The sequence below is a fragment of the Zootoca vivipara genome, chromosome 7 (genome assembly GCF_963506605.1).
Source record: "Zootoca vivipara chromosome 7, rZooViv1.1, whole genome shotgun sequence".
NCBI classification, from domain to species: Eukaryota; Metazoa; Chordata; class Lepidosauria; order Squamata; family Lacertidae; genus Zootoca; species Zootoca vivipara.
Genome location: NC_083282.1, coordinates 26,082,223 through 26,109,894, shown reverse-complemented (window position 1 = coordinate 26,109,894; position 27,672 = coordinate 26,082,223). Strand labels below are relative to the sequence as shown.

At 42.7% G+C, this 27,672-nt stretch overlaps 1 protein-coding gene across 1 annotated transcript; it reads left to right on the top strand.

The window, feature by feature from the left end:
* The first annotated feature begins 116 nt into the window (after positions 1-116).
* LOC118089222 (calcium-activated chloride channel regulator 1-like) lies at positions 117-26,824 on the top strand. Its single transcript, XM_060276751.1, has 14 exons — positions 117-383; positions 2,910-3,050; positions 4,794-4,944; positions 5,403-5,511; positions 6,047-6,215; positions 9,316-9,537; positions 10,748-10,972; positions 11,492-11,669; positions 13,282-13,388; positions 20,212-20,442; positions 21,588-21,858; positions 22,454-22,618; positions 24,104-24,346; positions 25,232-26,824. Exons 1-14 carry the CDS (start codon positions 228-230, stop codon positions 25,705-25,707), a joined length of 2,844 nt encoding a protein of 947 aa, XP_060132734.1. The 5' UTR covers positions 117-227; the 3' UTR covers positions 25,708-26,824.
* Positions 26,825-27,672: the final 848 nt, after the last annotated feature.

Sequence of the window (27,672 nt, the reverse complement as noted above, 5' to 3'; positions counted from 1 at the left end):
TAATGGTGAGCAGAACAAGGAAGTGCAGGGTTGGATAAATTTACAACATTCCTTAAAGATTCCCCAGTTGTTACCTGAAGATGGCACTAACAGGAAATAGAAAAATAGCAGAATTTCCTTGACGGAACAAAGTCCTGTCATAAAGCAAGCAGTTATGCACTTGCATAAATAGCCCTCCCGTTCCATTAGTCCTTTCTGTGGGACAGGAGTAAGTGGCAGAAGCAAAGATGGTGTTCACTCAGTGGCTTCTTCTGTTGGCATTACAATTCCTATGTGGGGCGACGGGTACCATGGTAAAGCTCAACAGCGGTGGGTTTGAAGACATTGTCATTGCAATCAATCCTGCAGTAGCTGAAGACAACAAAATTGTTGACAACATAAAGGTAAGGTGGTTAGATGTTTCTGAATGTATTGAATCACTGTCCCATCAGTGATATGCTGGAAAAATGCAGCGTGCATCTTGCAAGCATAGGTTCCAGGGTGGTACCAGACACCCCTGCGCCCAAGCTTATAGGTGGGACCCACAAGAAAATGTCAAAGTGTGGGGTGCTCCTCTTCCTTGTTCTATTCAGCTACATCTTCCTCTAGGATAATCCAATCTACCTTCTCTTTGTCTCCACCACCATTTAGTTCTCATTAGGCTGTTTTTTAAGGTGTGTCCCAAACCTCAAGGTTTTTGTCCCGTCCCCCCCCCCCCGAATATTTTTTTTTCATTTCTGCAAAACTTGTGGTGAATCCAAGCCGTCTTATATGTCCCTCTTGTGAATTAGCGGTGCAGATTTGGCTCTATAATTAATGGCACTGGCAGCCTGAAATTTGCAAAAGGAAGGAAGGATGGTGGTGAAGAGCTAAGTGTGGTTTTGTTAACTCTGTGTCAGAGGTAAATACTCTGGGGTAAATGTTGCACTGGTTTTGACCATTAGATGTGGAAGTGCCTCATTAACCAATTAGAGCTGTGTGGGCACCAATTATCAGGATAGTATGTGATATGGAAATAAACTGAGGGGCAACATATAAACACAAATCTTTTTAAATGTCTAATCAAGGTATCTTAGACCACATTTGTATATATGTGTATAGTTTTTTAAATTTTCTTTTAAGAATTTATAGGCCACTCTTCAGTTAAAAATATTAGCAGGAGAAATTCATACTAAAATGCTGGTGAATCTTGTTGAGGTTTTTTTTAAAAAAATAAAATCAATTAATCAATCAAAAAGTGCTGTGGAGAATTAAATTTAAGAATGGAAAAAGGATAAATTGAGAAAAACCAAAATATTTCATCAATCTCTTGCCTACATCAATGTCTTTTTAGTGCCATACATAGGCATTTTATTTTCCATAGCGTTCTAACTTTCAGTTTTAACTGTGCTGTTTTATGCTGATTTTTATCAGTATTTTGATTTGATTATTGCTTTGCAATAAGCTAGATCACGGGACGTTAGCTGAACTTAGGTCCCATTAAAATCAGTGCAGTGAGCTGGTCATGGCTTATGTCCCATTACGTAGTTTCAATAAGAACTAAGTGCAACAAACAGCACGTTCCTATGCATGTCTGTTCAGAAGTGAGTTTGATGGGTTGTACACCCAGATAAGTGAGCATAAACTGAAGCCTAACTTACAAGGCAGTCTAAGCTTGCCACTGCATACCCTCTAACATTTCTCTGATGAAAATAGGGACATCCTAAGGAAAAACGGGACATTCCAGGATAAAATCAGAAACTGGGATGGCTTCTCTAAATCAGGGACATGCCTGGAAAATAGGGACACTGGAGGCTCTGCAATTCCTGTGCCAGATCCAAGCTGGTGAGCAGATCGCGGTCCTGCTCAGCACCACCTTGGCCTCACAATGATCCATTTTGGTGCTTTTGGACAGATTTTCCATCTGCTCAGGCATTCAGTAGGCAGAAGGGGGAGTCTGCCCTGATGAAGCGGCACAACTGTCACTCTGGCACCAGTGGGAGACCAACTGAACCAGTGGAAGTGGGCACAGAGATACCGCCATTCAGTCCAATTCTCCCAGCTTGGCATAAGAGGGAGTTGGGTTACAGTCTTAGCATGGATCTAACCCTTTGTATTTTATTCTATATTGTATTGCTTTATTTGTAAATGAGGGTGGAGATATTTATGGGTGAATTTATCCTACTAAACAAATTATCATATGCAGTTTTTACAAGTGTGTATATATGAAGAGAGAATTTCCCTAATATAATATTTGTTTGATATTTTTTCTTATACCTACATTTCTGTATCCACTTTCCCCCAATAGATGCATTTTAGTGTACATGGCTTGGTTAGGGAACTACACTGAACAATTCGGCAAAGTGCAAATTTTGAAGGCTGGAGTGTTTAGGGTTCATGTATTGGTCTGGGAAATGCAAATTAGTTAGATTCTCATTAAAATGCAAATAAAATAAAAATTAACACACACACACACACCCATTCCTAGAGTAGGCAGTAGACAAGCTTTCTTGGGGAGATAATTCCCAAAATATACAAATATCCCACTAGGGAATTTTCTGTTAATTGTCTCTTAGGCTTAGTAATGGCTTTTTCACTAAACAGGGATGGTTGTACACTCTATGCAGTGCAAGCCTGAATAAACAATATGGTTACACACCCAGAAAGTTAAGAGACACAACTTTTCTCACTGCTTCAAACCAAACTAAGAATGGTTTTGTATGTTGAATTCCTATATATCAAGTTGCTGTTCAAACCATTAGAGAATATGAGCACATGAAGGGCATCTATCATCTACTTAAAGATTGGAGGATAGGGAAGGCTGCCCATCCCACAACCTTTTCAAATGAATTACCTCCAGGTTCGGGAGGGAGGGCAGAAAAGACCCAATGCACGTTCTACAAGTGTAAATGTGAATGCTAGTCGCTGAACACTCATTATTTTCCTTGTAGGATATGCTTAAAGAGGCATCTGCTTACCTCTTCAATGCCACAGAACAAAGATTTTATTTCAAGTCTGTAAAAGTTATAATTCCTTTGAAATGGGCAACAAAAATTGAATATGGAAGAGTAGCTACAGAATCCTATGACAAGGTAAGTGAGGCGTATGCATTAAAATTTAAATGTACTTGAGGGATTTAAAAGAATATTGTGGCAAATAACAATAAACATTGGGGCAGAAATTGCAAAATAAGACTGATCTAATATTCGCTTGGGGTGGTGGGGAGAATCCTTCAGATATTCCTGGGCTTACATTTTGCTAAAGATCCATATAAGTGAGCTGCATGCAATTTACCAAGTAATGCAACCTCCCTACAGGTGGGAGTAGAGGGACACGGGTGGCGCTGTGGGTTAAACCACTGAGCCTAGGGCTTGCCGATCAGCAGGTCGGCAGTTCAAATCCCCACAATGGGGCAAGCTCCCGTTGCTTGGTCCCTGCTCCTGCCAACCTAGCAGTTCAAAAGCACGTCAAAGTGCAAGTAGATAAATAGGTACCGCTACAGCGGGAAGGTAAACAGTGTTTCCGTGCGCTGCCCTGGTTCACCAGAAGCGGCTTAGTCATGCTGGCCACATGACCTGGAAGCTATACGCTGGTTCCCTCGGCCAATAAAGCGAGATGAGCGCCGTAACCCCAGAGACAGTCACGACTGGACCTTATGGTCAGGGGTCCCTTTACCTTTACCTGTGAGAGTAGGGGTGGCTTAGATGGAGGGGTGGCTCTCCCAGCTAAGCCAGTCTCCTCCTGGCTGCCACTGATGGAGTGACATGCCAGCGCAGCATTTCCTCATCTACCCACGGAATGTGCATTCCAGGGCTAGGCAGCGGACTTCCCCAAATGGGATGTTCTGGGATGCAGGAAGGGACCGAGGCAACCTGGATCGCCGAGCCAGTCTCACTGCCACTGTGTGCCAGCGTTAGGCCCAATGGGAGCACAGCTGCCCATCCCACCCATTCCGTCATGACCATTGCAAGCAGTAGAGTTCTGGGGTGGGGGTTAAGGACTGCACCCTTAGGGTTACCGTAGAAGTGATGGTGGCTGTTGGCTTTGGTAGCTTTAATAGGGGCTGAGACAAATTCATGGAAGATATCTCTAGCCATGACTGTTAGCCATAATACCTCAATGTAACTTCCCATTGAAAAGGAATGAGTCTCTGAATACTAGCTGTTGCTTGCCTGTCTGTTCACTTCTAGGTAATTGCTGTTAGGGTCGGAATGCTGGACTTGTTGTTATTTATTGCATTCATGTTCCACCTTTTCCCCCAAGGGGCTTAAGGTGGCGTACACAGTTTACCCCTCCTCATTTAACCTGCACAACCTGTGGGGTAGGTTAGGCTGAGAGGCGGTGAATGGGCCCAAGGTCACCCAGTGAGCTTCATGACCAAGTGGGGGGGGGGTCAAAACCTGGTCTCCTAGCCCAGCCCTCTAAGCACTATGCTTGGTGCACTATGCTGATGTGATCCTGAGGGCTCTTATGTTGTAACATGTGACCGTATGCATCTTTATTGAAAATAACACTGCAATCCTATATATCGGGCCTAAGCTCAACTGAACACATCAAGTCTCCTTCCCGAATCAACCTGCATAGCATGGGGCTGCATGTCCCATGAATAACGCAAGTGTTTACTCAAAAGAAAGATGGAATCCCAACTGTTTTAGGAGAGTTTTGTTTCAGGCAAAAACTTTCATTCAACCCTACGGTCCAGAATCGTGCCTTTCAATGCAGAACAAAAATCTAAGGGTGGTTTGCTGAGGCAAAACCCACCATATAGCATTAATATCAAAGGTATTTTGCTTCTTTTCTTGGTGATCTTTCAACAAAGTTCTATTTTACTTTAGGCAGATGTCATAGTGGCAGAACCTTACCTGAAATATGGAGATGATCCCTACACCCTACAGTATGGCGGATGTGGGGAATCTGGGCGATACATTCATTTCACTCCTAATTTCCTGACAAATGACAGTTTGCATGCTGTTTATGGATCACGAGGTAGTACCCGTTTATTCGTCTTAAATTATCTGTATTTATTATTACAGTCTTAAATAGTCAATGTTTCAAAAGACAATAAATAGAACAAGAACTGAGAAACCATGAATGGTTTGGTTTTATTTGCTTAATATCTCCTAAGTTTATATAAGAAATTAGCAATATTTTCATGTTAGGTTCATCTGAAAATTTTCTTTTTGAAGCAAGCTGAACTTGTTCCTGTTTCACTTCAGGAAGCTTACTGTATCATATGCTTTCAGACCAAGCACTTTGACTTCCATTTCCATATTGGCCCTTAAAAGCTTGTCATCAACAATTGACAAAAATGTACATAGCAGAGGAATGCCCTTTTCTGCAAGAAGCTGAGTAAATAATTTGGTTCTGCATGAGGGATCCACTGTATTTAGTACCCAGGACACCTGAAGTGTGTAACAAATAGCTTTGTCAATGGTCTTCCACAGGCAGAGTGTTTGTTCATGAATGGGCTCATCTCAGATGGGGAGTCTTTGATGAATATAACAATGATTCACCTTTCTATACTACTGGGATAAAGCAAGCTGAAGCAACAAGGTACCGTCCATAATGTATACCTCGAACGATATAACAAATCCTTTACGGCTGATGTTTGCCTTGGGTTTGTTAGTTTAGTTGAGGTATGAATAATTGTCCAGAGGATTAACCTATAATTTGATAGTATGGTAGGGAATACAGTTAGATTCCCGACTGGGGGTCAAAAATAAAGAAGTTGATGAAATCATTAAACATATATTTATAAGTACAAGGTAGAGCACAACTCAAACTCCCCTCTCCTGCCTGTGGGTCCTCCACAGTGGGGACCCACCATGGTAACCATGGCAGAAGGTGGGGAGCAGAATGATCAACTTCATACATAATGTCTAATATTCTTCTGTAACCTTTTAAAATATTTTGTCCAGAATCAGTCTGCTAAGTCCTGATTCCCATTTTTATATATGAATGTCTAAGCATTGCATGATTATTTGTTATATTTCTCCAAGAAACCCTTGCAATTAAAAAAAAGGGGACAATATGAGATCCACATATTGACTTTTTAACTAACTATATTTCCTTCTATTATACTGATTAGATGCTCTGCTGGTGTCACTGGTCAATATAGATTCCCAATTAGCCCAGGAAAAACAAGAAAATGCAAAGTTGAAAGCCGAACTCAGCTGTATGAAGCTGGATGCCAGTTCATTCCAGACAAAATGCAGACTGCTCAAGCATCTATAATGTACATGCAAAGTCTCTCTTCAGTAAGTATGTGTAATGTCAATTGGAAGCTATAGGCTTCCTTATTTAGTCTCTGTCTTGAAAAATGCAAGATGTTGTCCATACTCAACTTTGGCTAAATTAAATATTATTTCTTAAGATTATAGTTTAAATCCTGCCAGTAATATAAAATAATTTCAAGCTTCTGCTGGCTGTTTCACTAAGGTTGGGAGAAACTGTGTTTCCAAAAAATCATGGTATTGACCTAGTAGTTGGGTAGGAGAGCTGGAAAAAAATCATGGCCCTCTAGCAGCTATGGTGGCTCATTTACCTGAAGTAATGTATTTAGCATTAATTCTGGAAGTGCATATTCAATTCTGAACAAACTAAGCCTCCCGATATATATATTGCTCTAGGAGCACAGGAGCCAACTCCTAAGGGCCAAGGTCCCTTTGGGCTCCCCAATAAAATATTTGAGTGGGCTGAACCCCCCCCCCCAAGTTGATGGGCATTGCCATTCAAGTGGTGGATTGATTCTGCAGGTCAGAATCGAGTATTAGTGATTCGGCTGCCTGTGTAAGAAAGGACCTTACACAGGTCCTTTTCTTCGGGAAGAGGTAGACTCCACCGTGGGAGCAGGGCCAGGGCGGGGGAGTGCTAGAGTCCTGTCTAGTCAAGTTTTGTGGGATCAATTTCAATCTGTTACCTCCGAGGATGTGGACAGGCTGCTTGGACGAGTGAAACCAACCACCTGTCTCCTTGATCCTTGCCCATCCTGGCTTATAAAAGCTAGCCGGGAAGGGCTGGCCGATGGGCTTCGCGGGTTGGTAAATGCTTCTCTCCATGAGGGAGCCTTCCCAGACCCGCTGAAAGAGGCGGTTATTAAACCGCTTCTTAAAAAACCATCTTTAGATCCGGCCAATATGGCCAACTATCGCCCAGTCTCAAATCTTCCATTTGGGCAAGGTGATTGAGCGAGTGGTTGCTGAACAACTCCAGGCACGCCTGGAAGAAGCGGACCATTTGGATCCCTTCCAGTCAGGATTCAGGCCTCATCATGGGACTGAAACTGCCTTGGTCGCACTGGTCGATGATCTCCGGCGGGCTAGGGACAAAGGTAAGAGCTGTTTCCTTGTTCTGCTGGATCTCTCAGCGGCTTTTGACACCATCGACCATAACATCCTTCTGGACCGTCTAGAGGGCTTGGGAGCTGGGGGCACTGTCATGCAGTGGTTCTGCTCCTTCCTCCTGGGCCGTGTTCAGAAAGTGGTGGTGGGGGATGAGTGTTCAGACCCCTGGGCTCTCACTTGTGGGGTGCCTCAGGGTTCTGTCCTCTCCCCCATGCTTTTTAACATCTATATGCAGCCGCTGGGATTGGGGTTTGGGCTGGGTGTCCATCAGTATGCTGATGATACCCAGCTCTACCTCTCTTTTAAATCAGAACTGGTGAAGGCGGTGAAGGCCCTGTGTGAGTGCTTGGAGGCGGTTGGAGGATGGATGGCGGCTAACAGATTGAGATTGAATCCTGACAAGACAGAAGTACTGTTTGTGGGGGACAGGAGGCGGGCGGGTGTGGAGGACTCCCTGGTCCTGAATGGGGTAACTGTGCCCCTGAAAGACCAGGTGCGCAGCCTGGGAGTCATTTTAGACTCACAGCTGTCCATGGAGGCACAGGTCAACTCTGTGTCCAAGGCAGCTGTTTATCAGCTCCATCTGGTACGCAGGCTGAGTCCCTACCTGCCCACTGACTGTCTCTCCAGAGTGGTGCATGCTCTAGTTATCTCTCGCTTGGACTACTGCAATGCGCTCTACGTGGGGCTACCTTTGAAGGTGACCCGGAAACTACAACTAATCCAGAATGCGGCAGCTAGACTGGTGACTGGGAGCGGCCGCCGAGACCACATAACACCGGTCCTGAAAGACCTACATTGGCTCCCGGTACGTTTCCGAGCACAATTCAAAGTGTTGGTGTTGACCTTTAAAGCCCTAAACGGCCTCGGTCCGGTATACCTGAAGGAGCGTCTCCACCCCCATCGTTCTGCCCGGACACTGAGGTCCAGCTCCGAGGGCCTTCTGGCGGTTCCCTCACTACGAGAAGCCAAGTTACAGGGAACCAGGCAGAGGGCCTTCTCGGTAGTGGCACCCACCCTGTGGAATGCCCTCCCACTAGAGGTCAAAGAGAACAACAATTACCAGACCTTTAGAAGGCATCTCAAGGCAGCCCTGTTTAGGAAAGCTTTTAATGTGTGATGGATTTCTGTATTTTAATGTTTGGTGGATTTCTGTATTTTAGAATTTCTGTTTTGTTGGAAGCCGCCCAGAGTGGCTGGGGGAACCCGGCCAGATGGGCGGGGTATAAATAATAAATTATTATTATTATTGTTATTATTGTTATTATTATTATTATTATTATTATTATTATTATTATTATTACCTGCTGCCTCTGTCCCCAAAGGGAACCGCTTCTTCCCTCTTATGGGATACTGGAAAACAAGGGATAGCACTTAGCTACCCCCAATACAAGCCTCCTCCTCATTTAGCCAAGTTTCAGCAGCTGCCCAGCTATTTCTTCCTTACCCTTCCCTCTGAGAAAAGAGTACAAATTAATGAGATACCCTTGTAGCTACAGGGTAAGCAGAGGAAGCTCCCTTATTGGCGCTCAACTGTCTTGTAAAGAGATGGGATCCTGGGCAAAGGCAGTTTTAGGGTGCTGCAACTGGTGAATTGCACAGGGTGCCACTGCTGCAGGGGGTGCCAAATGTTGTAGAACGGAGCGCAAGAGGCAGGGAGGGCAAATTTTAGCATCACACAGAAGGCTGCTGAAATGCGAGAGCCCAAAGTCTGCCACTGTCCTGGGTGCCACACACAAGCACTGACACTCTCCGCTGCAAACTTATTAACTCTGTTGGCCATGGGACCAGTGGGTGAACAGAAACAGGCTCTTTGGAGACGCTTGTCACTACATTTTTTTTTTTTGTGAGATAAAGGGCAACAAATGCCTACAAAGAAAAACCCACATAACACCCTGCAGCCATTTTTGTATGACAAAAAAATGTCCACTTTCACAGCACCACTTCATAAGGAAAGGCTGTTAGGAATTGCTAAGAAGTGTGTGATCTTGACCAGTTCTCCTCTTTTATTTAGGTTACTCAGTTCTGTAATGAAAGCAACCATAACATTAAAGCAACAAATATGCAGAATAAACTGTGCAACTACAGGAGCACCTGGGAAGTAATTAAGAATTCTCCTGACTTTAAGAGTTCAACTCCAATAAATGCCCCTCCACCTGATCCCACTATCTCCTTGCTGCAAACAGGAGACAGAGTTTTGTGCCTAGTACTTGATGTTTCTGGAAGTATGACTTTGGTGAGTCTATGTTTTCCACAACCATAGGAAATATTTCTTGTTTGTTTGTTATTTAAAAAAATATTAACTTTTCTGTTATACAATTTAAAATAATCATTTTAACATCCTTGAAATATCAATGATTTCCCAATGATGGAGCCGGGCTAAGACGCCATGCATAAAAAACAGATCACACACATCCTCCCCCACAGCTGTAGGGCGGGCAGAGTGGGAGAAAGCAAGCCGACTAACAAGGCCACGCGAGATCGCCGCGGCCAACTAGAGCGGCAGCGCCTTTCCCGCGGGCATTATTAAGTCTGCTTGCCTCCTCCCACTCTGCCCGCCCTACAGCTGTGGGGAGGCTGCGCGTGATCTGTTTTTTCTGCACCGCGTCTTAGCGCGGCTCCATTTGTGTGCGGGCAGTGCAACATTACACAGGAGGAGCGCAAGGTGCGATGTTTCACTGATGCGAAAGGTGCAGGGGGGATATTACTTCAACCGCCATGCTCCTCCTGCCCGCGCCCAAATGGAGCTCCACTAAGACTCCGCACAGCAAAAATGGACTGCCTACAGCCTCCCTCCCAGCTGTAGGGCGGACAGAGTGGGAGAAGACAAGCAAACTGCGGAGGCCCTGCCTCAAAGGCGAAAATGCTAAAAGTAATTGGGGAAAAAAAACTTCACCACTCTTCCTCCCCAAAAGTTCAACTCTGCCCCCCCCCAAAAGCTCAGTGATTGCCCGTGAGGGAACAGCTGATAGGCGGCATGTTGTTAGCCTCAGGGAAACCCCCTCCCCCCCATTTTTTTTCAACAAGTCAGGCAGGACAATTTCACCCTTTTCTTAATTTGGAGTCCCCCAAAATACACAGAAAAACATGGTACATTCCAACAGGTCTCTCTCCAGTTGTGATATATGTTCCCCAAACCCTCCTATCCTATCTTTCTTAAATACTTCGTTTAAATTATATTGTATCCATGTTGTTAATTTTCCTGATAATTATTTTGATAGTATACTCCCTCTTATTTTAATAAATAAGTTTTCCACCCTTCTATCATATTCTTTTTCTTTACCGCAATAGCTTCCAACAGTGAGAACCAAAGTGTTTTTACCTCTAATAGAATTTTGTATTTTGGTATTTATTTATTATTTTTCCTAATTGTAACTATAAATTTTTACTTGCTCCCTGCAAAGCACTGACAACTCTATTGATGTTGTATTTTAATTCATATGCAGAGCAATCGCATCAACCGACTGAAGCAAGCAGCAGAAATATTCCTCCTACAGATTATTGAAGCAGGATCCTGGGTTGGAATTGTCACATTCAATGATTTAGCAGAAATTAAGTCTGATTTGCAACTGATCAGCAATGACAGTGTGCGCCAAAATCTTACAGCCTTACTTCCTACCACAGCTGGTGGAGGAACGACCATATGTCTTGGAGTGCGAACAGGATTTCAGGTAAAGAAGTTTTTCCAGATTCTTATAGTGGTGCAGTGGGAAGGATTGGGTCCAGCAAAGCCATCCAAAACCAGCATGTGAGCAAGATATACATCAGATATGCTACCTCTGAATACTAGGTTGGAGGAAGCACAATTTTCTCATTCGCCTCAGGAAGCAAAATGTATTTGGCCAGCCCAGAGTGCAGACATGTTTCCAAGAAATGCTATGGCAGTCATAATTGAAGAGCACCTAGGGAGAGGGTGGAACAACCCATTTTGATTTTGCCCATATTCGCTCTCTTTTAAAATTAGTGAAGAGGCAAATGCTACTTCAAAAGGAAAAAAAATATCACACCCATCTCACCAGTCTACTTCTGTCACACGTAGAAAATTAGTCCACACTTTTGTCACTCATCTGCAATGCAACACAACACACTTGAAGAGCTTTGCAGCAAGTTTCTTACACCTTAAGCACAGTGTCCCATTTCTTCTACATTACTAGTTGCTGCTAAAATTTTAAATCCTCTTTTTCATAAAGGTGATTTTAAAAAAGTATCCAAATACCAAAGGCTCTGAAATCGTGCTCTTGACAGATGGAGAAGATGGCGGTATAAGCTCTTGCTTTAGTGATGTTGAAAATAGTGGGTCCATAATTCACATAATTGCTTTGGGACCAAATGCTGCAAGAGAACTAGAAATGTTGGCAGATATGACAGGTAAGTGATTAAGCAGAATGCCTTACATTAACTCTTTGGTGTTACTTGGTGAGTTGGCGTCTCCAAAAAGGAGTTTATCACAAGGTCAATCCAGCAGCAAAAAAACCTTTAATTTAAACACAATTTACTCAGGGAGCCAAGTAATATGTGTGTTAGTTGAGGGATGAATTTAAAGGTCATTGAATTAGGAGACTGATGTTGGTATAGGTCAGGGGTCCCCAAACTAAGGCCTGGGGGCCGGATGCAGCCCGTGCGAGCCAATTGTGCAGCCCCTGATTACCCCTGCCGCCCGCTCTTACCGGTGCACCGCCATCTCCAGATCGGGTCGGCACCAAAAATAGCTTGTGTGCATGTGCATAAGCTACCGTATTCCCAGTGCTGTACTGACCTGGAAGTGCACCAGAAATGACGCCTGCGCAGAAGCCATTTCCGACACCACCCAGCGCCAGAAAAAGCGAGTGCACACGCATATGCGAGCGCGTTCCCCCGCCCTCCAGCCCGCCATGCGATCGGCGCCGGAGGAACTGGCCCGAAGCCGGGTAAGTTTGGGGACCCCTGGTATTGGTTATTAATTTGCAGAAATGAATTTCTTTAAGATGACTTTATTTAGATAATGATGTGCAGGGCAATGAATGAGAACACTGATTTGGAGCAAGATCTGTTTGAAAATTAACTGAGGGTGAATTAATTGAAAACAAACTGATTTGCAGTAATCTGGGGTTGGGTGCAAAGTAATTTAAGAATCTGAATGGGATGATTTGGATTGGTTGACTTGCTTTTGTGACTAAGTCTAAATTTGCTTCTATACATATAAATCAGCATTTGTAAATTTATGTAAATTTGTAGCTATGGGCCTCTGCCCCCAATGATTTAAACACCTACCAGTGCTCCTGGCCTCCCTTTTAGGTATGTGTGCGTGTTTAGCTGATACTCATAATAATCCATACCTAAGATTGCAAATTTTATAGTTCATTGTAATCTTTGAATGGCTAGTCAGTTGTGAATATCAGATTTAGAGGAACTGAGAAAAAAGTGAGGTTTCTTATTCTTTTTAATACATACCACAGTATAGGAGAAGCTAATTACGTTCTCACAAAAGTCATAGATCCTGTTCCATCTGTAGATATGTGCCACAATGGGCTGTTGGGTGTGTACAGTTTCCAAGGAAACCAACATGGGGTGCAGGAGTGATACATGCCCCAAGTCAGAAGGGCGCCTGAACTCCTGGCTTTCATTTTTTTTTTTTAAAAAAAAGGAAGTCAATTGCAAATCTATAAAGTTAGAAAGCAAAACATGGAGGCAAATATTAAGACGATACAGGGAAGCCTCTGTTGCTATAGATGCTTAATCACTGTTGCTAAGCAATCAGCATAAGGAATGCTGACCACTCCTGCCACCTGGGGCTCTGGAGAGGTAGGAGAGCATACTGGGCCCTGGAAGTCCTGTCAGCATCCTTATCAGTTCCTAACATTAAAAAGCTGCAGCTACCATTCAGAGCAGTGTTTATGCACTGGATATACTGGATATGCTACTACAAGACACAGCACAATAATGTAATACATTTTATTCCATCTGATAGATTACTCTAATTATTATTTCAATTGTATTTCAGGAGGTTTGAAATTTTCTGCCACTGACAGGTTGGATTCCAATGGCCTCATACTTGCTTTCACTGGAATTTCTTCAGGAAGTGGAGATATCAGTCAACAATCAATTCAGGTCTGGATTAAAAATATTTGGGTGCAAGCACTAGCCTATCGTAATGATTCTTATTATCTTAAAATTACTAGGCACTGTACAAAAATTTAAAACAACAATGTGAGATCAACTCTACAGCCTGTGATTTATTCTTATTGTACAGAGACCCGGGTAGAATTTGCAGAGAAAGGCTAATTGCAGAGGCAGATTTTGGCAGAACTGAAACATTTCAAAATGTACAGGTCCGGTACAAAGAGCAACCATTCTTCCACCTCTGTGAAATAGGGCACAGCTGAGTCTCCTACCCCCCTTTCCATAGATTACACCTAGATGGTGAGTAGGGAGGCCACTGCCCCTGCTTCTACGGGGGGTGAAGGTGGGAAATCCCTAATCCATACCCATATGCGAGTAGGGGCAAATTTGGCCATACCCCCAACCAGTACGAGCCCACAAGTTAGTAGTGTCCCAGCCAGGCCATCCTTAAGTCTTGAGTATGAAGTGCAAACTCCCCTAGACTTGCTTCTACAACTGTTTTGCTTGCCAGGTCCATGCCTGGAGACAAAGCTAGTGGTATCTCCCGTTCTGTTGAATTCTTGGCTTACTTCTCTTCCTCTGTGGCAGGTGTGGGGAACCTTTGGTCCTCCAGATGCTATTGAAATACAACTCCCATCATGCCTTAAGCCATGCTTGCCAGGTCAGATGGGAAGTGTAATTCTTCAACATCTGGGAGCATACTTTCTCTACCCCTGGTCTTTGTAATTAGATTTGTGTCTTCCAGTTTCAACTTCTTGTTTCTGATCACTGATCGGATTTGTCCTAGGATTCCCCCCCCCCCATTGTTAGGTTTTTCCTTTAAGACTGATGTGGTCAATGGTGCTACACAGAGATGTGTGTTTGTAACCTTGTTCTGAATGATAGCACACCTGTGAGGTTTTGCTAATTTGAATAATTGAAGGTAGAGTTTGCTTACTGTAATGTGATTGGGTAATTGACTATTTTGAATTCTGTATTTAAGCTACCCAAATGGTTCATGGGTGTGGTGGTGGTGAATGTGTTGTGAAATGAGAGGAAAGGAGTAGAGGAGTGTGGTGTATATAGTTGTAAATAAAAGCAAGCAAAGATACTGAAGACGACTTTGTTATTTCGTCGACCCTGCCGCTGTTGCTACTCGGTTGGTGCGTATTTTGCCCAACATCCGGTTATGGGCCCAGAAACTGCGCATGGGTGTTTGAACTGCTTGCTAAGAGGGCTGTGAAGCCGAGCTATCTGCCAGTCGAAAAGGAGCTGGAAGTATATCCAGGATGGATGACGGCGAAAAGATGGTGCTTACCTTTCCTCAACTAACTGATGGTAATTATAGTCTTTGGTCCTTTAGAATGAGAGGATTACTCGAATGTAAGGACCTGTTTGACTATGCCACAGATGACCCTCCTCAGATAATCACCCCTGAATGGATATGGGGGGATAACAAAGCCAAAGCTTTTATAAACATGGCAGTGTCCAACCAGCAAGTTGTGTATATCAGAGATAAAACGTCGGCTAAAGAAATGTGGGAGAGTTTGGCTGCGGTCCATTTGAGAAAAGAGTCCACGTCAGCCTTGGCTTTTTACCGCCAGCTTTATCAGGCAAAGCTTCAACCTGGCGGTGACTTGGCAGCTCACCTGAGACATTTACAGGAAATCAGGTTGGAGCTTTTGAGAAGAGACGTTGTGGTTCCTGTTAATCAATTTTGTTTTATAATCCTCTGCTCATTAAACAAAGAGTATGACGCAGTCGCAAGCCAGCTCGCTTTGGTCCCTCCTGACCAGCTGAGTATTGAAGGCGTGACTGCAAAACTGATGGTGGAGCTGGACAGGCGAGATGCCTCTGTTATGCCGGTTCCCAAAGAGCAGAATGTACATTCAAATGACAATGGGGACGTTGTAGCTTTAAGAGCCAACAAGAAATGTTTTGCCTGTGGCCTTTTGGGACATTTTGCTTCAGAATGCAGAACAAAGAGTAAAAAGACTTCCTCTAGGTCGCAAAAGGGACACACAGCCACTCAGGCGTGGAAGCCTTCACAGCGACCACAGCGAGGTAGTCGACCCGAGCCACAAGCATTCTTCGCAGAACCACAGCCTTGTGAGATTAAAAGAGGTAATTGGGACTTTTTCATCATCGATAGTGGCGCATCGCAGCACTTGTGCAGCAATCACAGTCTCTTCATAACTTACACACCAGAGACTGGAAATGTGCATTTAGCGAATGGAATAGTTTTGCCCTCACTTGGGAAGGGTACTATAAAATTGCATAGTTTGAATATTACGATATCAGATGTTGTTTATTGCCCTGAATTGTGTGGGAATTTATTATCAGTTTATCAGTTTGCACGTCAAGGTGTTAGAGCTAAATTTACTGAAAAAAATGTGCCGGTTTTATCGGGCCAATAAGCAGGTTCTCTTTGCAAAACAGACTCATGGGCTTTACAGGCTTAAGTTTCACTCCTCTTCAGGAGGAAGCAATAGCTGTTGTGGTGTTGCCAATAGGAGCAGGCAGGGGTTGGCAAATTGTCAGCCACATAAAAACTGATTACATGAAGCTCACTGCAAACTTTGCCATAAAAACTTTGCAGATGTTTTGAAAACACGGGATATAGTGCATGGTCTAGAGATTAAACCGTGTAAATTTTACATGAACTGCCTGTCATGCTGCAAACATAAAATTAAGGTGACACGAAAGGGCAAAAGCACTATGAGAGAAGTAGCAGAGCCTTTTGAAAGGGTTCACTGTGATCTAGTAGGACCATTGCCAGAATCACTTGGAGGGTCCCGATTCTGGCTAACACTTGTGGACCAGAAAACCAGATATGTTTGGACATATGCAATCTCTAAGAAGTCTCAAGCACTAGAAATGTATAAAAAGTTTTGCAATTGGGTTAAGACTCATTTTGGTAAAAATATACAAAATCTGTACTCTGATCTTGGAGGTGAATTTATGTCCCAGGATTTTGAAGAGTTCCTAAATGCGCAGGGGACAGTACACCAAGTGTCCTCACCCAGGAGTCCCTGGCAGAATGGGATTGCTGAGGTTGTTAACAAAAACCTACAATCTGGGATAAAAACAAAGCTCCATGATGCTCAACTTCCTGATAGCTTCTGGGCTGAATGTTTGAGCTGTTATACTCATATAAAAAATCGATCCTATCATTCTGCATTAACAGTAACACCTTATGAAATGCTTTTTGGAAAGCGTCCCAATCTAAAGTATTTGTGTGTTTGGGGCAGTGATGTTTTGATGCATTACCCAGCTAAAGGGAAGCTGCAGGAAAGGGGTATCCCGGGTAAATTTATGGGATATCAACAAGGGAATTATCGCATTTATTTACCAGACACAAAAAAGTTTCACCTTACCCGTAGCATTATACCATCAGTACACTGGGATGGTGTAGCTGAGTTTCAAGATAGTGATGGTCTTAAAGAAATATCCCCAGAGAGTACAGCTGATGCTAACAAGCAGCCAGTTGATACCGATCCTGACAGTAATCAGTCAGAGATTGGAGAATGTGAGTTTAAAGGGGAAGAAGAGGCAATGGACAACTCAGACCATACTTTAAGTCCAAAGCCCTCTACTAGCCGTATTTCTGAAGTTTTGGAAGGAAATTTAAAAGCTGACAGTGAAAGTTTACCAGAGCTTAGACGCTCCAGTAGAATAACTAGACCACCTCAGCGTTACATCAATGAACAACAGCTACAGAGGCAAAAACGACAGGAGCAGTTGTTTAAACGTAGAAATATTGCTACTGTTGATGAGGAAAGAGAGGAAGTTGCAAACAATGTATATTGTAACCAAGTTAATTTTGAACCAAAAAGTTTTAAAGAGATACACACCATGCCAAAGTCACAAGCTCAACAATGGAGAAAAGCGATAGATTCTGAGCTTGCATCTCTAAATCAAAATAACACCTGGACTTTTGTGAAGCAAACACCTGATATGCAAGTCATAGACTCAAGATGGGTGTTCAAAGTAAAACTTAATGATAAAAATAAAGTTATGAGATATAAAGCTAGGTTAGTAGCAAGGGGTTACCAACAATTGGAAGGCATTGATTATGAGAATGTGTTTTCTCCGAGTGTGAAGTTTGAAAGTATAAAGTTGATGATGCTAGACGCTGTTAAAAATGGGTGCGAATTGTACCATTGTGACATTTCCACAGCTTATCTTAATGCTGATTTGCATGAAAACATATACATGAAAGTTCCGGATGATGTAGATGCTGCACCTGGGGTAGTTTGTAAATTAAACAAATCTCTGTATGGATTGCATCAAAGTGGCAGGAATTGGCACGAAACTTTAAAACAAACCTTGATTGAATTTGGATTTGTGCAGGGGAAAGCTGATAATTGCATTTTTACCAAACAATGTGGTAATTCTATTGTCAAATTGGCCGTTTATGTTGATGATTTATTATTTTCATGTAAACATTTAAAGGAATACCAGTTGTTTATTTCTCAACTTTGTAGACGTTTTGATGTAAAAGATTTGGGGAAAGTTAAGAATTACCTGTCCATGCAAATAGACAGGGCTGCAGATGGTTCTTTTGCTGTACATCAAACTGCAAAAATAAGAGATTTAATAGAAGTGCTAAATTTGGAGAATGCAAAAGGAAAAGAAACCCCATTAACATGTGGATTTACTTTTACTAAAGAGGATACACCTTTTCATGACAAAACACTTTACCGGTCAATATTAGGAAAGCTGAACTTTATTCAGCGCGTGTCCAGACCAGACATATCTTTCAGTTTTAATTTTCTTTCCACGTTTGTGGAGAATCCAACCAAGCAGTGTTTTCGAGCGTTAAAAAGAGTGGTGCTTTATCTTAAACACACACTGCATTACAGATTACATTTTAAGGCGCATAATGATACAGGGTTCGATATTTTTTGTGATGCATCTCATGCATCTGAACATTTCAAATATAAAGGTGTGTCCGGTTTTGTTTACAGATACAATGAATGTCCATTTGAATGGAGAACATGCAGACAGCGTATAATTTGTATGTCAACCACAGAAAGTGAACTTTGTGCATGCTCTGAAGCCATCAGAGACATTGAATGGTTTTTGCAGTTGTTTGCAGACCTAAAAATAAAAGTAAAATTACCAATACCCGTGCACATTGATTCCCAAAGTAGAATAGCCATTTTGAAATCAGAAGGCAATACACAACGTACCAGAACGTTATGGTTACGCTTGGAGTTTGCAAAACAAATGATTAATGAAAAAATGATTACTTTTGAATATGTAGCTGGACTAGAGCAAATAGCAGATATTTTCACAAAAGCTTTGCCAACAGCTACGCATCTTAAACATACACAGAAAATGCTGAATGTTACTGCTACGCATCATTGACCAGCAGGGGGTTGTTAGGTTTTTCCTTTAAGACTGATGTGGTCAATGGTGCTACACAGAGATGTGTGTTTGTAATCTTGTTCTGAATGATAGCACACCTGTGAGGTTTTGCTAATTTGAATAATTGAAGGTAGAGTTTGCTTACTGTAATGTACTGTAATGTGATTTGAATTCTGTATTTAAGCTACCCAAATGGTTCATGGGTGTGGTGGTGGTGAATGTGTTGTGAAATGAGAGGAAAGGAGTAGAGGAGTGTGGTGTATATAGTTGTAAATAAAAGCAAGCAAAGATACTGAAGACGACTTTGTTATTTCGTCGACCCTGCCGCTGTTGCTACTCGGTTGGTGTGTATTTTGCCCAACACCCATTACTGTTTTCAGGTATCCTGCTAATAACATAGCTTCATGTTGAATTCAAAGACACCATCAAAATGTTATTATTGAAATTTATATATCACCGTTCATCCGAAGAGCATAGGGCGGTTGTTGCTTTTGCACTGGATTTTTGTAGCTATCAGTTTAAAACTTCCAAGGCAGCAAACAATGTACTAACCCTGACTTCTTTACTGTTTTTGAAATCAAATATCCGCGTACCTGGGAGTCCAGGTGGGAAGCTATTGCCGCATGGCGTGGCCAAGGTGGGATAGTTGGCACTGCCCACCTCTGGCTGTGCTGGACCCTTAGGTAAGGGTGGGCTGTCCTCACTCAGCCAATCAGAGGCTGAGGCTTGGGGGCTGCAAGCAGCCCACTCTATTTAAAATTAACTGTTTGTATTCAGTTTATAAAACTTGCCAGGTATATCAGCTTACCTAATACACACCAGCTAAAAGGTAAAGGACAAAGTGCCAGTTTCAAAGTTTGGCTGGCATATTAAGTTCATACTAATTTCCTGCTAAATTATAATGCTTAAAGGTAGCCACAGGACGTGGGTGGCACTGTGGTCTAAACCACCGTGCCTCTTGAGCAAGCCGATCGGAAGGTCAGCAGTTCAAATCCACGTGACAGGGTAAGCTCCCATTGCTCTGTCCCAGCTTCTGCCAACCTAGCAGTTAAAAAGTATACCAGTGCAAGTAAATAGGTACTACTGTGGCAGGAAGGTAAACAGCATTTCTGTGCGCTCTGCCACTCATCATGGTGTTCCGTTGTGCCAAAAGCAGTTTAGTCATGCTGGCCACATGACTGGGAAAGCTGTCTGTGGACAAACGCCAGCTCCCTGAAGGAATGTCTCCCCATCGTTCTGTCCAGACACTGAGGTCCAGCTCTGAGGGCCTTGGTTCCCTCACTGTGAGGGCCTTCTCGGTAGTGGCGCCTGCCCTGTGGAATGCCCTCCCATCAGATGTCAAAGAAATAAACAACTATCATAGTCATCTTTGAATGGACTTAATCATCCAGGGATCCTTTACCTTTTTACCTTTAACCATAATGCTTAATGTTTTGTTTGTTTGTTTTAATACCAACAGCTTGAAAGTAAAAGTCATAGCGTCGGTTCTGGAAGGTGGTTTGATGGTATTGTAACAATTGATAAAACAGTGGGAAATGACACTTTCTTCGTTGTTACATGGAGCACAAGCATATATTCACCAGGAATTCTTCTGATAGATCCCAAAGGAAAGAAGTACAGCCACAACAACTTTGTCATTGATAATACAAATGTCCGAACAGCTCGACTCAGTATTAGTGGAACTGCAGAGGTAAAATCTCAGCTCTCTGTGCATCTAACCCTGCAATTACTAGTGTGGCTTTTCCACATAGAAAATATGGAAATGTCTGTCTTGTAGAGCTTTATGGAACTACAGCTGTGCTATTAAAGGGTTTTGCCATTAAAGATAAAGTAGCATGATAGATTATGCAAGTATGGAAGCATCTTCTATGTAGCATTTGTAATGGTCTTAAAGACCTCCAATACTGTATTCCAAATTAGCATTTTCCCAACACACAAAATATAATTATGAGGGTTGTGTCTGCAAAGTCCAAAGCCCTAAAACGGTTCATGAAGTGTGTTAAGGCCCCTTCACAGCTGCCACTCGAATCTCTGCCAGCTTTGCTGAAGCTGAATCTCACTGGGAAGTTGCAGAAGCTTCCTTCTTGGCTCCCTGATCCTAATGCTCATTTGGGAACTGAGGACACTTCCCTACTCCTGCCCACATGGGATACCTAGAAAATCATTTGCCAATGTTTTGGTAGCTAAGGTGTATATTTTCTAAATAAAACTTCAAGGCCCACTTCCCTCTTCTATCCCCTCAAAGGGTTTATTTTGAGGGTGCTAAATTCAAACACACAGCGGATGGAGTATACTCAAGGTCCTCAGGTAGAGATCCTGTAACAAATAGGAAAAGGGTGAGGCTTGCTGACATGTGTTGCCTCTTTGGATTTCTGCTGTTTAAGTCGCCTCTGCATTGCAATCCATTCCCACTGGGTTTCTTTCAATTGGCCTTCTTGGAATTGGTCTTCTCAGGTCCACTTGGTCTTTTCCACCATTGGCTTCTCCATCCCATACTGCCTTCTCTGCCTTGGTATTGAGCAGAAACTGTTTTTATAGTCACATGTTCCGGGGAACAAAAACCCTTTCCCATAGAATCCATATTGCCAGTGGGTATCTGCCAAAATCCAGGTTTGAAATGTCTCAATATTGTTCTCTCCACACGTTTTCATTTCCTAGTTCATCCTGTGCACAGGATGACACTGCTGTCAGTACTCAGTTTCCTTGGTACATTATTCATAAAAGATATACCTTCTTTATGAAAACATAACAACCAAAGGAAAAGCAAATGTATTCCTTCAAATTACTTATACTGGATAAGGAATATTCTTCTGTATTTCAACACTTAATCTGCAGGTGGGAGACTGGGAGTATTCATTTCAGAATACACATTCAAAAGAGCAAATCATATCAATAACGGTAACCAGTCGAGCAGCATCTGTATCTGTGCCTCCAGTTCTTGTGAAGCCCTATATGAATCAAGATAACAATAGATATCCTAATCCAATGGTCATATATGCAGAAATCAGCCAAGGTTTCTTACCTGTTATTGGTGCAAATGTCACAGCCATAGTTGAAGATGAGAAAGGAAAAACTGAAGAACTTGAGCTTTATGACAATGGTTCAGGTACGTATTTATTGCAGTATGTATTTTATTTTTTTCACTAACATCCAGTCTTGTCTAATTTGACATAGTGGCCTCCAAGGCTCTTACAAAGATATTTGCAAAACCAGCCAGGTGTGCTCCCCCAGATACATTGAGCCAATATCCCCATTTGGAGCCTACTGCAAAGAAGTCCTGCTTTCTCACACCCAGCCCTCAGAGACAGCGCACAGAGAAAGGCTTCAGGTGATTCCAGGGTCTGGACAGGTTCATATGGGGAAAGGTGGGACTCTTAGTGGCACCCACCACAAGCTTGATAAATCTCCTGATTTTGCTGTGACTGCAGGAAATGGAGCATGCAGCCAGCTCTAATACATGTTATTGTATTATTGTGGTTTGGTAGGTCATGAGTTGTGTTGCCTTATGTTGTACAGATATTACTAACCAGTCCCTTATGATTCCATACAATGTGATCATTGTCAGGCATATTTTCTATTTCCATGAAGACAGCAGCAGTTACTATGAGACAGACATCTCCTGCATGTGTTATGTAGGGTTTATAATGACCACAAGTCAGAGGTTTGCTTTGGATGTTAAGTATTAATATTTATGTACTCAGGTGCTGATATTCTCAAGCATGATGGAATCTACTCAAGGTATTTCACATCATTCACACAGGATGGTAGATACAACTTAAAAGTGCGTGTCCAAGGGAAAGACAAGGATGTCAGACTGGTCCCTAGACAGAGTCAAGCACTCTATATACCAGGTTTTGTGGAAAATGGTAAGGATTCATTGTGAAAAACCATTTACAGTGGGTACCTTGGGTTACAAACGCTTTAGGTTACAAACACTTCAGGTTACAGACTCCGCTAACCCAGAAATAGTACCTTGGGTTAAGAACTTTGCTTCAGGATAAGAACAGTGGTGCTTGAGGTTAAAAACAGTTTCAGGTTAAGAACAGACCGCCGGAACGAATTAAGTTCTTAACCAGAGGCACCACTGTACTAGTAATATGTAGCTCTAGAGCAGGGGTCCCCAGACTTACCGGCGTTTGGGCCGGTTCCCACCGCGCTGATCGCGCGGCAGGCCGGAGGACAGGGGAGCGCGCGCCTGTGCGGGCCAGCGGGCGGGGGAGTGCGCGGCGGCGCGCTTCCAGGGTGGAAAAAGCGCCGAAAATCCATTGTGCGCATGCGTATGGGCCTCCCCCGACCCGGAAGTGCACCAGAAATTACCTCTTCCGGGTCGGGAGAGGCCCATACGCATGAGCACAAAGGATTTTCAGCGCTTTTTTCCCGACCCGGAAGAGCGCGCCGTAAGAGCGGGTGGCGGGCGTCGTCGCGGGCCGGATTGGCAGGCCAATTGGGCCACATCCGGCCCCCGGGCCGTAGTCTGGGGACACCCTTCTCTAGAGTTCTCAAAGTATGGGTGTCTCGAGAGAAATGCAAACCTTTCCCTTCTATTCCCCTCCCCATTGTTGACCTTTTAGATTTAATACAGATATTGAGTATACATTTCTGGCACCTCCACAACAGTGGTGAACTCCCGTTGCTCTGTCCCAGCTTCTGCCAACCTGGCAGTTCAAAAGCACACCAGTGCAAGCAGATAAATAGGTACCTCTGTGGTGGGAAGGTAAATGGTGAAATGGTGTTTCCATATGCTCTGGCTTCCGTTGCACCAGAAGCGGTTTAGTCATGCTGGCCACAGACCTGGAAAGCTGTCTGTGGACAAACAGCGGCTCCCTTGGCCTGAAGCAAGATGAGTGTCGCACCCCATAGTCCCCTTTAATGGGACTTAACTGTCCAGGGGTCCTTTACCTTTTACAACTCTGACATATTCTACTCTCCTACAATATTCTATATGCTGCCCAACTTGTTGACTGAATGCAGAGCTGGCCCAACAATGAGGCAAGGTGAAGCACCTGCCACAGGTAGCAGAAACACAAGAGGCAGTGCCCCACCCACACCACTGCTTCTGCCATCAGAATGTCCCCCTGCCAGCAAGGGGCAGTTAGAATCTCCTTTCTTGTAGTTTGAATCCATTGTTTTGGGCCCTACCCTCTGGAGCAGCAGAAAACAAGCTTGCTCTATCTTCCATTTGATAGCCCTTCAGGTATTTGAAGATAGCTATCCTATTACCTCTTATACATGCCTTGTCTTCTTTTTGTGTTTGCACACAAGGAAATAAATCAAACAGACTTTCAGAATACTGAGAACGTTTGCAGAGATTCTAGTTACATCTTATGACACAATTTTTCTTTCTTTGGAAGGTGTAATAAAAATGAACTCACCAAGACCTGAAGCTACCGAGGATGAAATCCAAGCAAACCTAGGAAGTTTCAGCAGAGTTGCATCTGGTGGTTCTTTTGTGGTATCAGGAGTTCCTAATACAAAACCCCCAGATGTCTTTCCACCCTGTCAAATCACTGACCTCGAGGTGGAGCTAGCTGCCGATGATGATGAATTCCTTTTGTCATGGACAGCTCCTGGGAATGACTATGATGTCGGACAAGGTAAATGTGGAATCCTGTTTTAATCAACCAGTATGACTCCCTTGCTTAGAGATATATATATTTAAATATGGCAAGGGAGGGGTTTATACCAGAATTAATCTCCCTGTAATATGCTAGAATAGCATGACACTATTGCTCTGGGTGACCTTGGGCTAGTCACACTTCTTTGAAGAGCCAGTGTGGTGTAGTAAAGAGCGGTAGACTCGTAATCTGGGGAACCGGGTTCGCGTCTCCGCTCCTCCACATGCAGCTGCTGGGTGACCTTGGGCTAGTCACACTTCTTTGAAGTCTCTCAGCCCCACCCACCTCACAGGGTGCCTGTTGTGGGGGAGGAGGGGAAAGGAGAATGTTAGCCGCTTTGGGCCAAGTCAAGTGTTTGACTGTATGGTTTTAACACAGACATTGCTTTGTTTTAGTCCAGAAGGACTCCTAGGTATAGAATATGCTTTATTTGTTTGGAGGTGTAGCTGCTTATCCTGCGTTGTGGGGACAGGCGGGTAGAGCCACATTAGTTTTCTTCTGTGGAATGAGTTGTTTTTTATGCCTGTAACAGTGCTTAGATTTCTAAATGTCCCCCATAGACCAAAAATGGTTCTGGACACCCCTGACAAATACCATGCTTTTAAATTAGCATGGAATGATCTTAACAACTTTGACAGCTGATCTTAACAACTTTGACATGGTGACCATGTGAACCAAGCATGTGCCCTGGAATATTTTCCAAAGTCTTCTGCAACACACAACGATGCAATGGCTGGTATGCAATATGCTTAGGGTTCCTGGAGGATAGGAAGTTATGCACCGATAGGCTTGTCACTGTTTCCTTGATCCATATTTGAAGATGTACATCTAACACATGTCTGTTGTGGGTCCTTTATTTTGCAGCTGAACGATATGAAATAAAAATGAGTGAAAATCCCTTGGAATTAAGAGATACAAGTTTTGATAGTGCCACTTCTGTGAACACTACTGGACTGACAGTGGAAGTCGCTGGGGTTAAACAATCTTTTCAGTACAAGTCGGAAAAGTTAACGAAAGAAAATGGCTCCTCCATCTACTTTGCCATTCGTGCCATTGATGGCAGCAACAATGCTGGGAAACCATCTAATGCAGCAAGAGCAGTTGTGGTTTTTTCCACATTGCCAACTACTCCCATTTCTTCAACCACTTCCACTGCTCACATAACTTCCACTAATGTGAAACCCACTGGTGCTAATGATCCTGAGAGCAGTGTGATAAATGACACAACCAAAATCGTGATCATTGTATGTGCTTCTGTGATCATTATTTGTGTTATTGTAAGTATAACCATCTGTGTTGTACATAAGCGAAGAAACAGAAGTCCCCAGACTGGAATGTAATACAACTACAATGTTGGAGGAGCATCTAATATAGCAAAGGCAGTTATGATTGTTTCTCCATTACTTGGAGCTACAAGTCCAAACAACATTTATACCACTCCTTCTAATGTATAATTCTATTCCTAACACTTGTGATAATAGTATGTACCTCTGCAGTTATTATTTGTGCATTTGCAAATCTAACAGTGAAGATACCGAAGCCCTAGAACTTCTGAGACTGGAATGTAATAATTATATATTAACTTTTAGGAGTCATTTATCCTAAATTATACAATGGAGAAAGAGAGTATATTCCTCTTTCTCCATTGTGTAATTATATAATTAGTTACATGATTTTAAATAGAACGCCTTCTGTATCTGATTATGGTTTATTTCATGGTTTCCAAAAATTCTAAATGGTAATGTATACACACAAAGCTTGAATAATAGATTAATATTATCTATTGTAAACAATGAAAGGTAGATTACATTATTATTGTATGTTCATACCCTGTAACATTTCATAGATGAAAAGAAACACATCTGTGTTCAATAAGACTTACTCCCAGGTTAGTGATTGCAGCCTAAAATAGATTAGAATCCCTGATTCACCTATAAAAATGCACTATAAAAGTTGTATTGCCTTCTTACTTTTTGACAGCAGCGCACAAACTGGTAAGGGGAGAATGGTGAAAAATTATTAAAGAAGAAGATTCCATGGAGAAGACTGGAACAATTTTATTTATGTTTTCTGATAAAAGGAAAGAAAAGTGGTCCACCGTCACCATGATTAGGATACTGTGCTATGGACTCCCCCTCTCTCATGTCATGCCCTAAGCAGCCATCTTACATACACAAGCCCATACACAAATAATCTCTTAACTTCAACTGGTAGGTTGATTTGAAGAGGTGCTAACTGAGGGGCTCATGCTACATGGCTGACATGAAGAACTGCACCAGGGCCGGATCTTATTGGTGGGCTGCCCTCTCTCCCTGTTAAGTTTCAAAAAAGAAATCAACCACCTGGTTACCAAAACTGCCAATTAAGGATCTTAGAATTGTAGCGTTCTCCTCTAAAGTTTCAGTATCACCTTATCTACGCTCACACACTTATAATTGATGCAATGCTCAGAACCGGGGGGGGAAATGACACTTATTCTATAGTACTGTACAATCCTATTCGTATTTACTCAGATATAATTTTGTTCGTTTTCAATGGTTGTTATTCTCTCCCCTGTCTGACCATGTTCATTTTCATATAAAGGCATTGAACTGAACCAAATATCCTTAACTGGACTGTAGTGGAATCCTAGAAAATTATATTTAGACACTGTGACATCTAAATCATAACCAGACGATGGTCTGAAGATACAGGTTGCATCAACCCTGCTGAAGTGAAACTCTTCTGCATTTGGTCAGTGTTTAAAGGAAAGACTGCCTATGTATATAACATGGATGCTTATCAATGAAAAATGAGATTGGCTTTAATGATATTTCTATGATACCCTATGATCAGAGGTCTCCGGGCATCTTACAATAAAATATTCAAATAAAACCCAACTATAAAAATCCAACAAAATCAAGCAACAGAGAATAAATTAAATCAAATCAATAACAGCAAAAATTCACAGCCCACAGAAGCAGATTACAAACAGTAAAAAGCCATTGTGTATTGTGTTTTTAATATTCGGTTGGGAGCCGCCCAGAGTTGCTGGGGGAACCCAGCCAGATGGGTGGGGTATAAATAAATTATTATTATTATTATTATTATTATTAAGCAGGGAGGGTTGGCTAACCTGTTGTTGGACTTCAACTCCCATCAGGCCTAGATAGCAGTGTCAATGGGAGTTGGCAATCCAATGACATCTGGAGGGCCACAGGCTTGCAACTCCTGCCATAAAGCCTTTAGAATTATAAAGTAAAAAGGGGGATTGTTTTTGTGTGTGTGCATGCATGCACAAGTGCACATCATCCCGCTTATGGCTC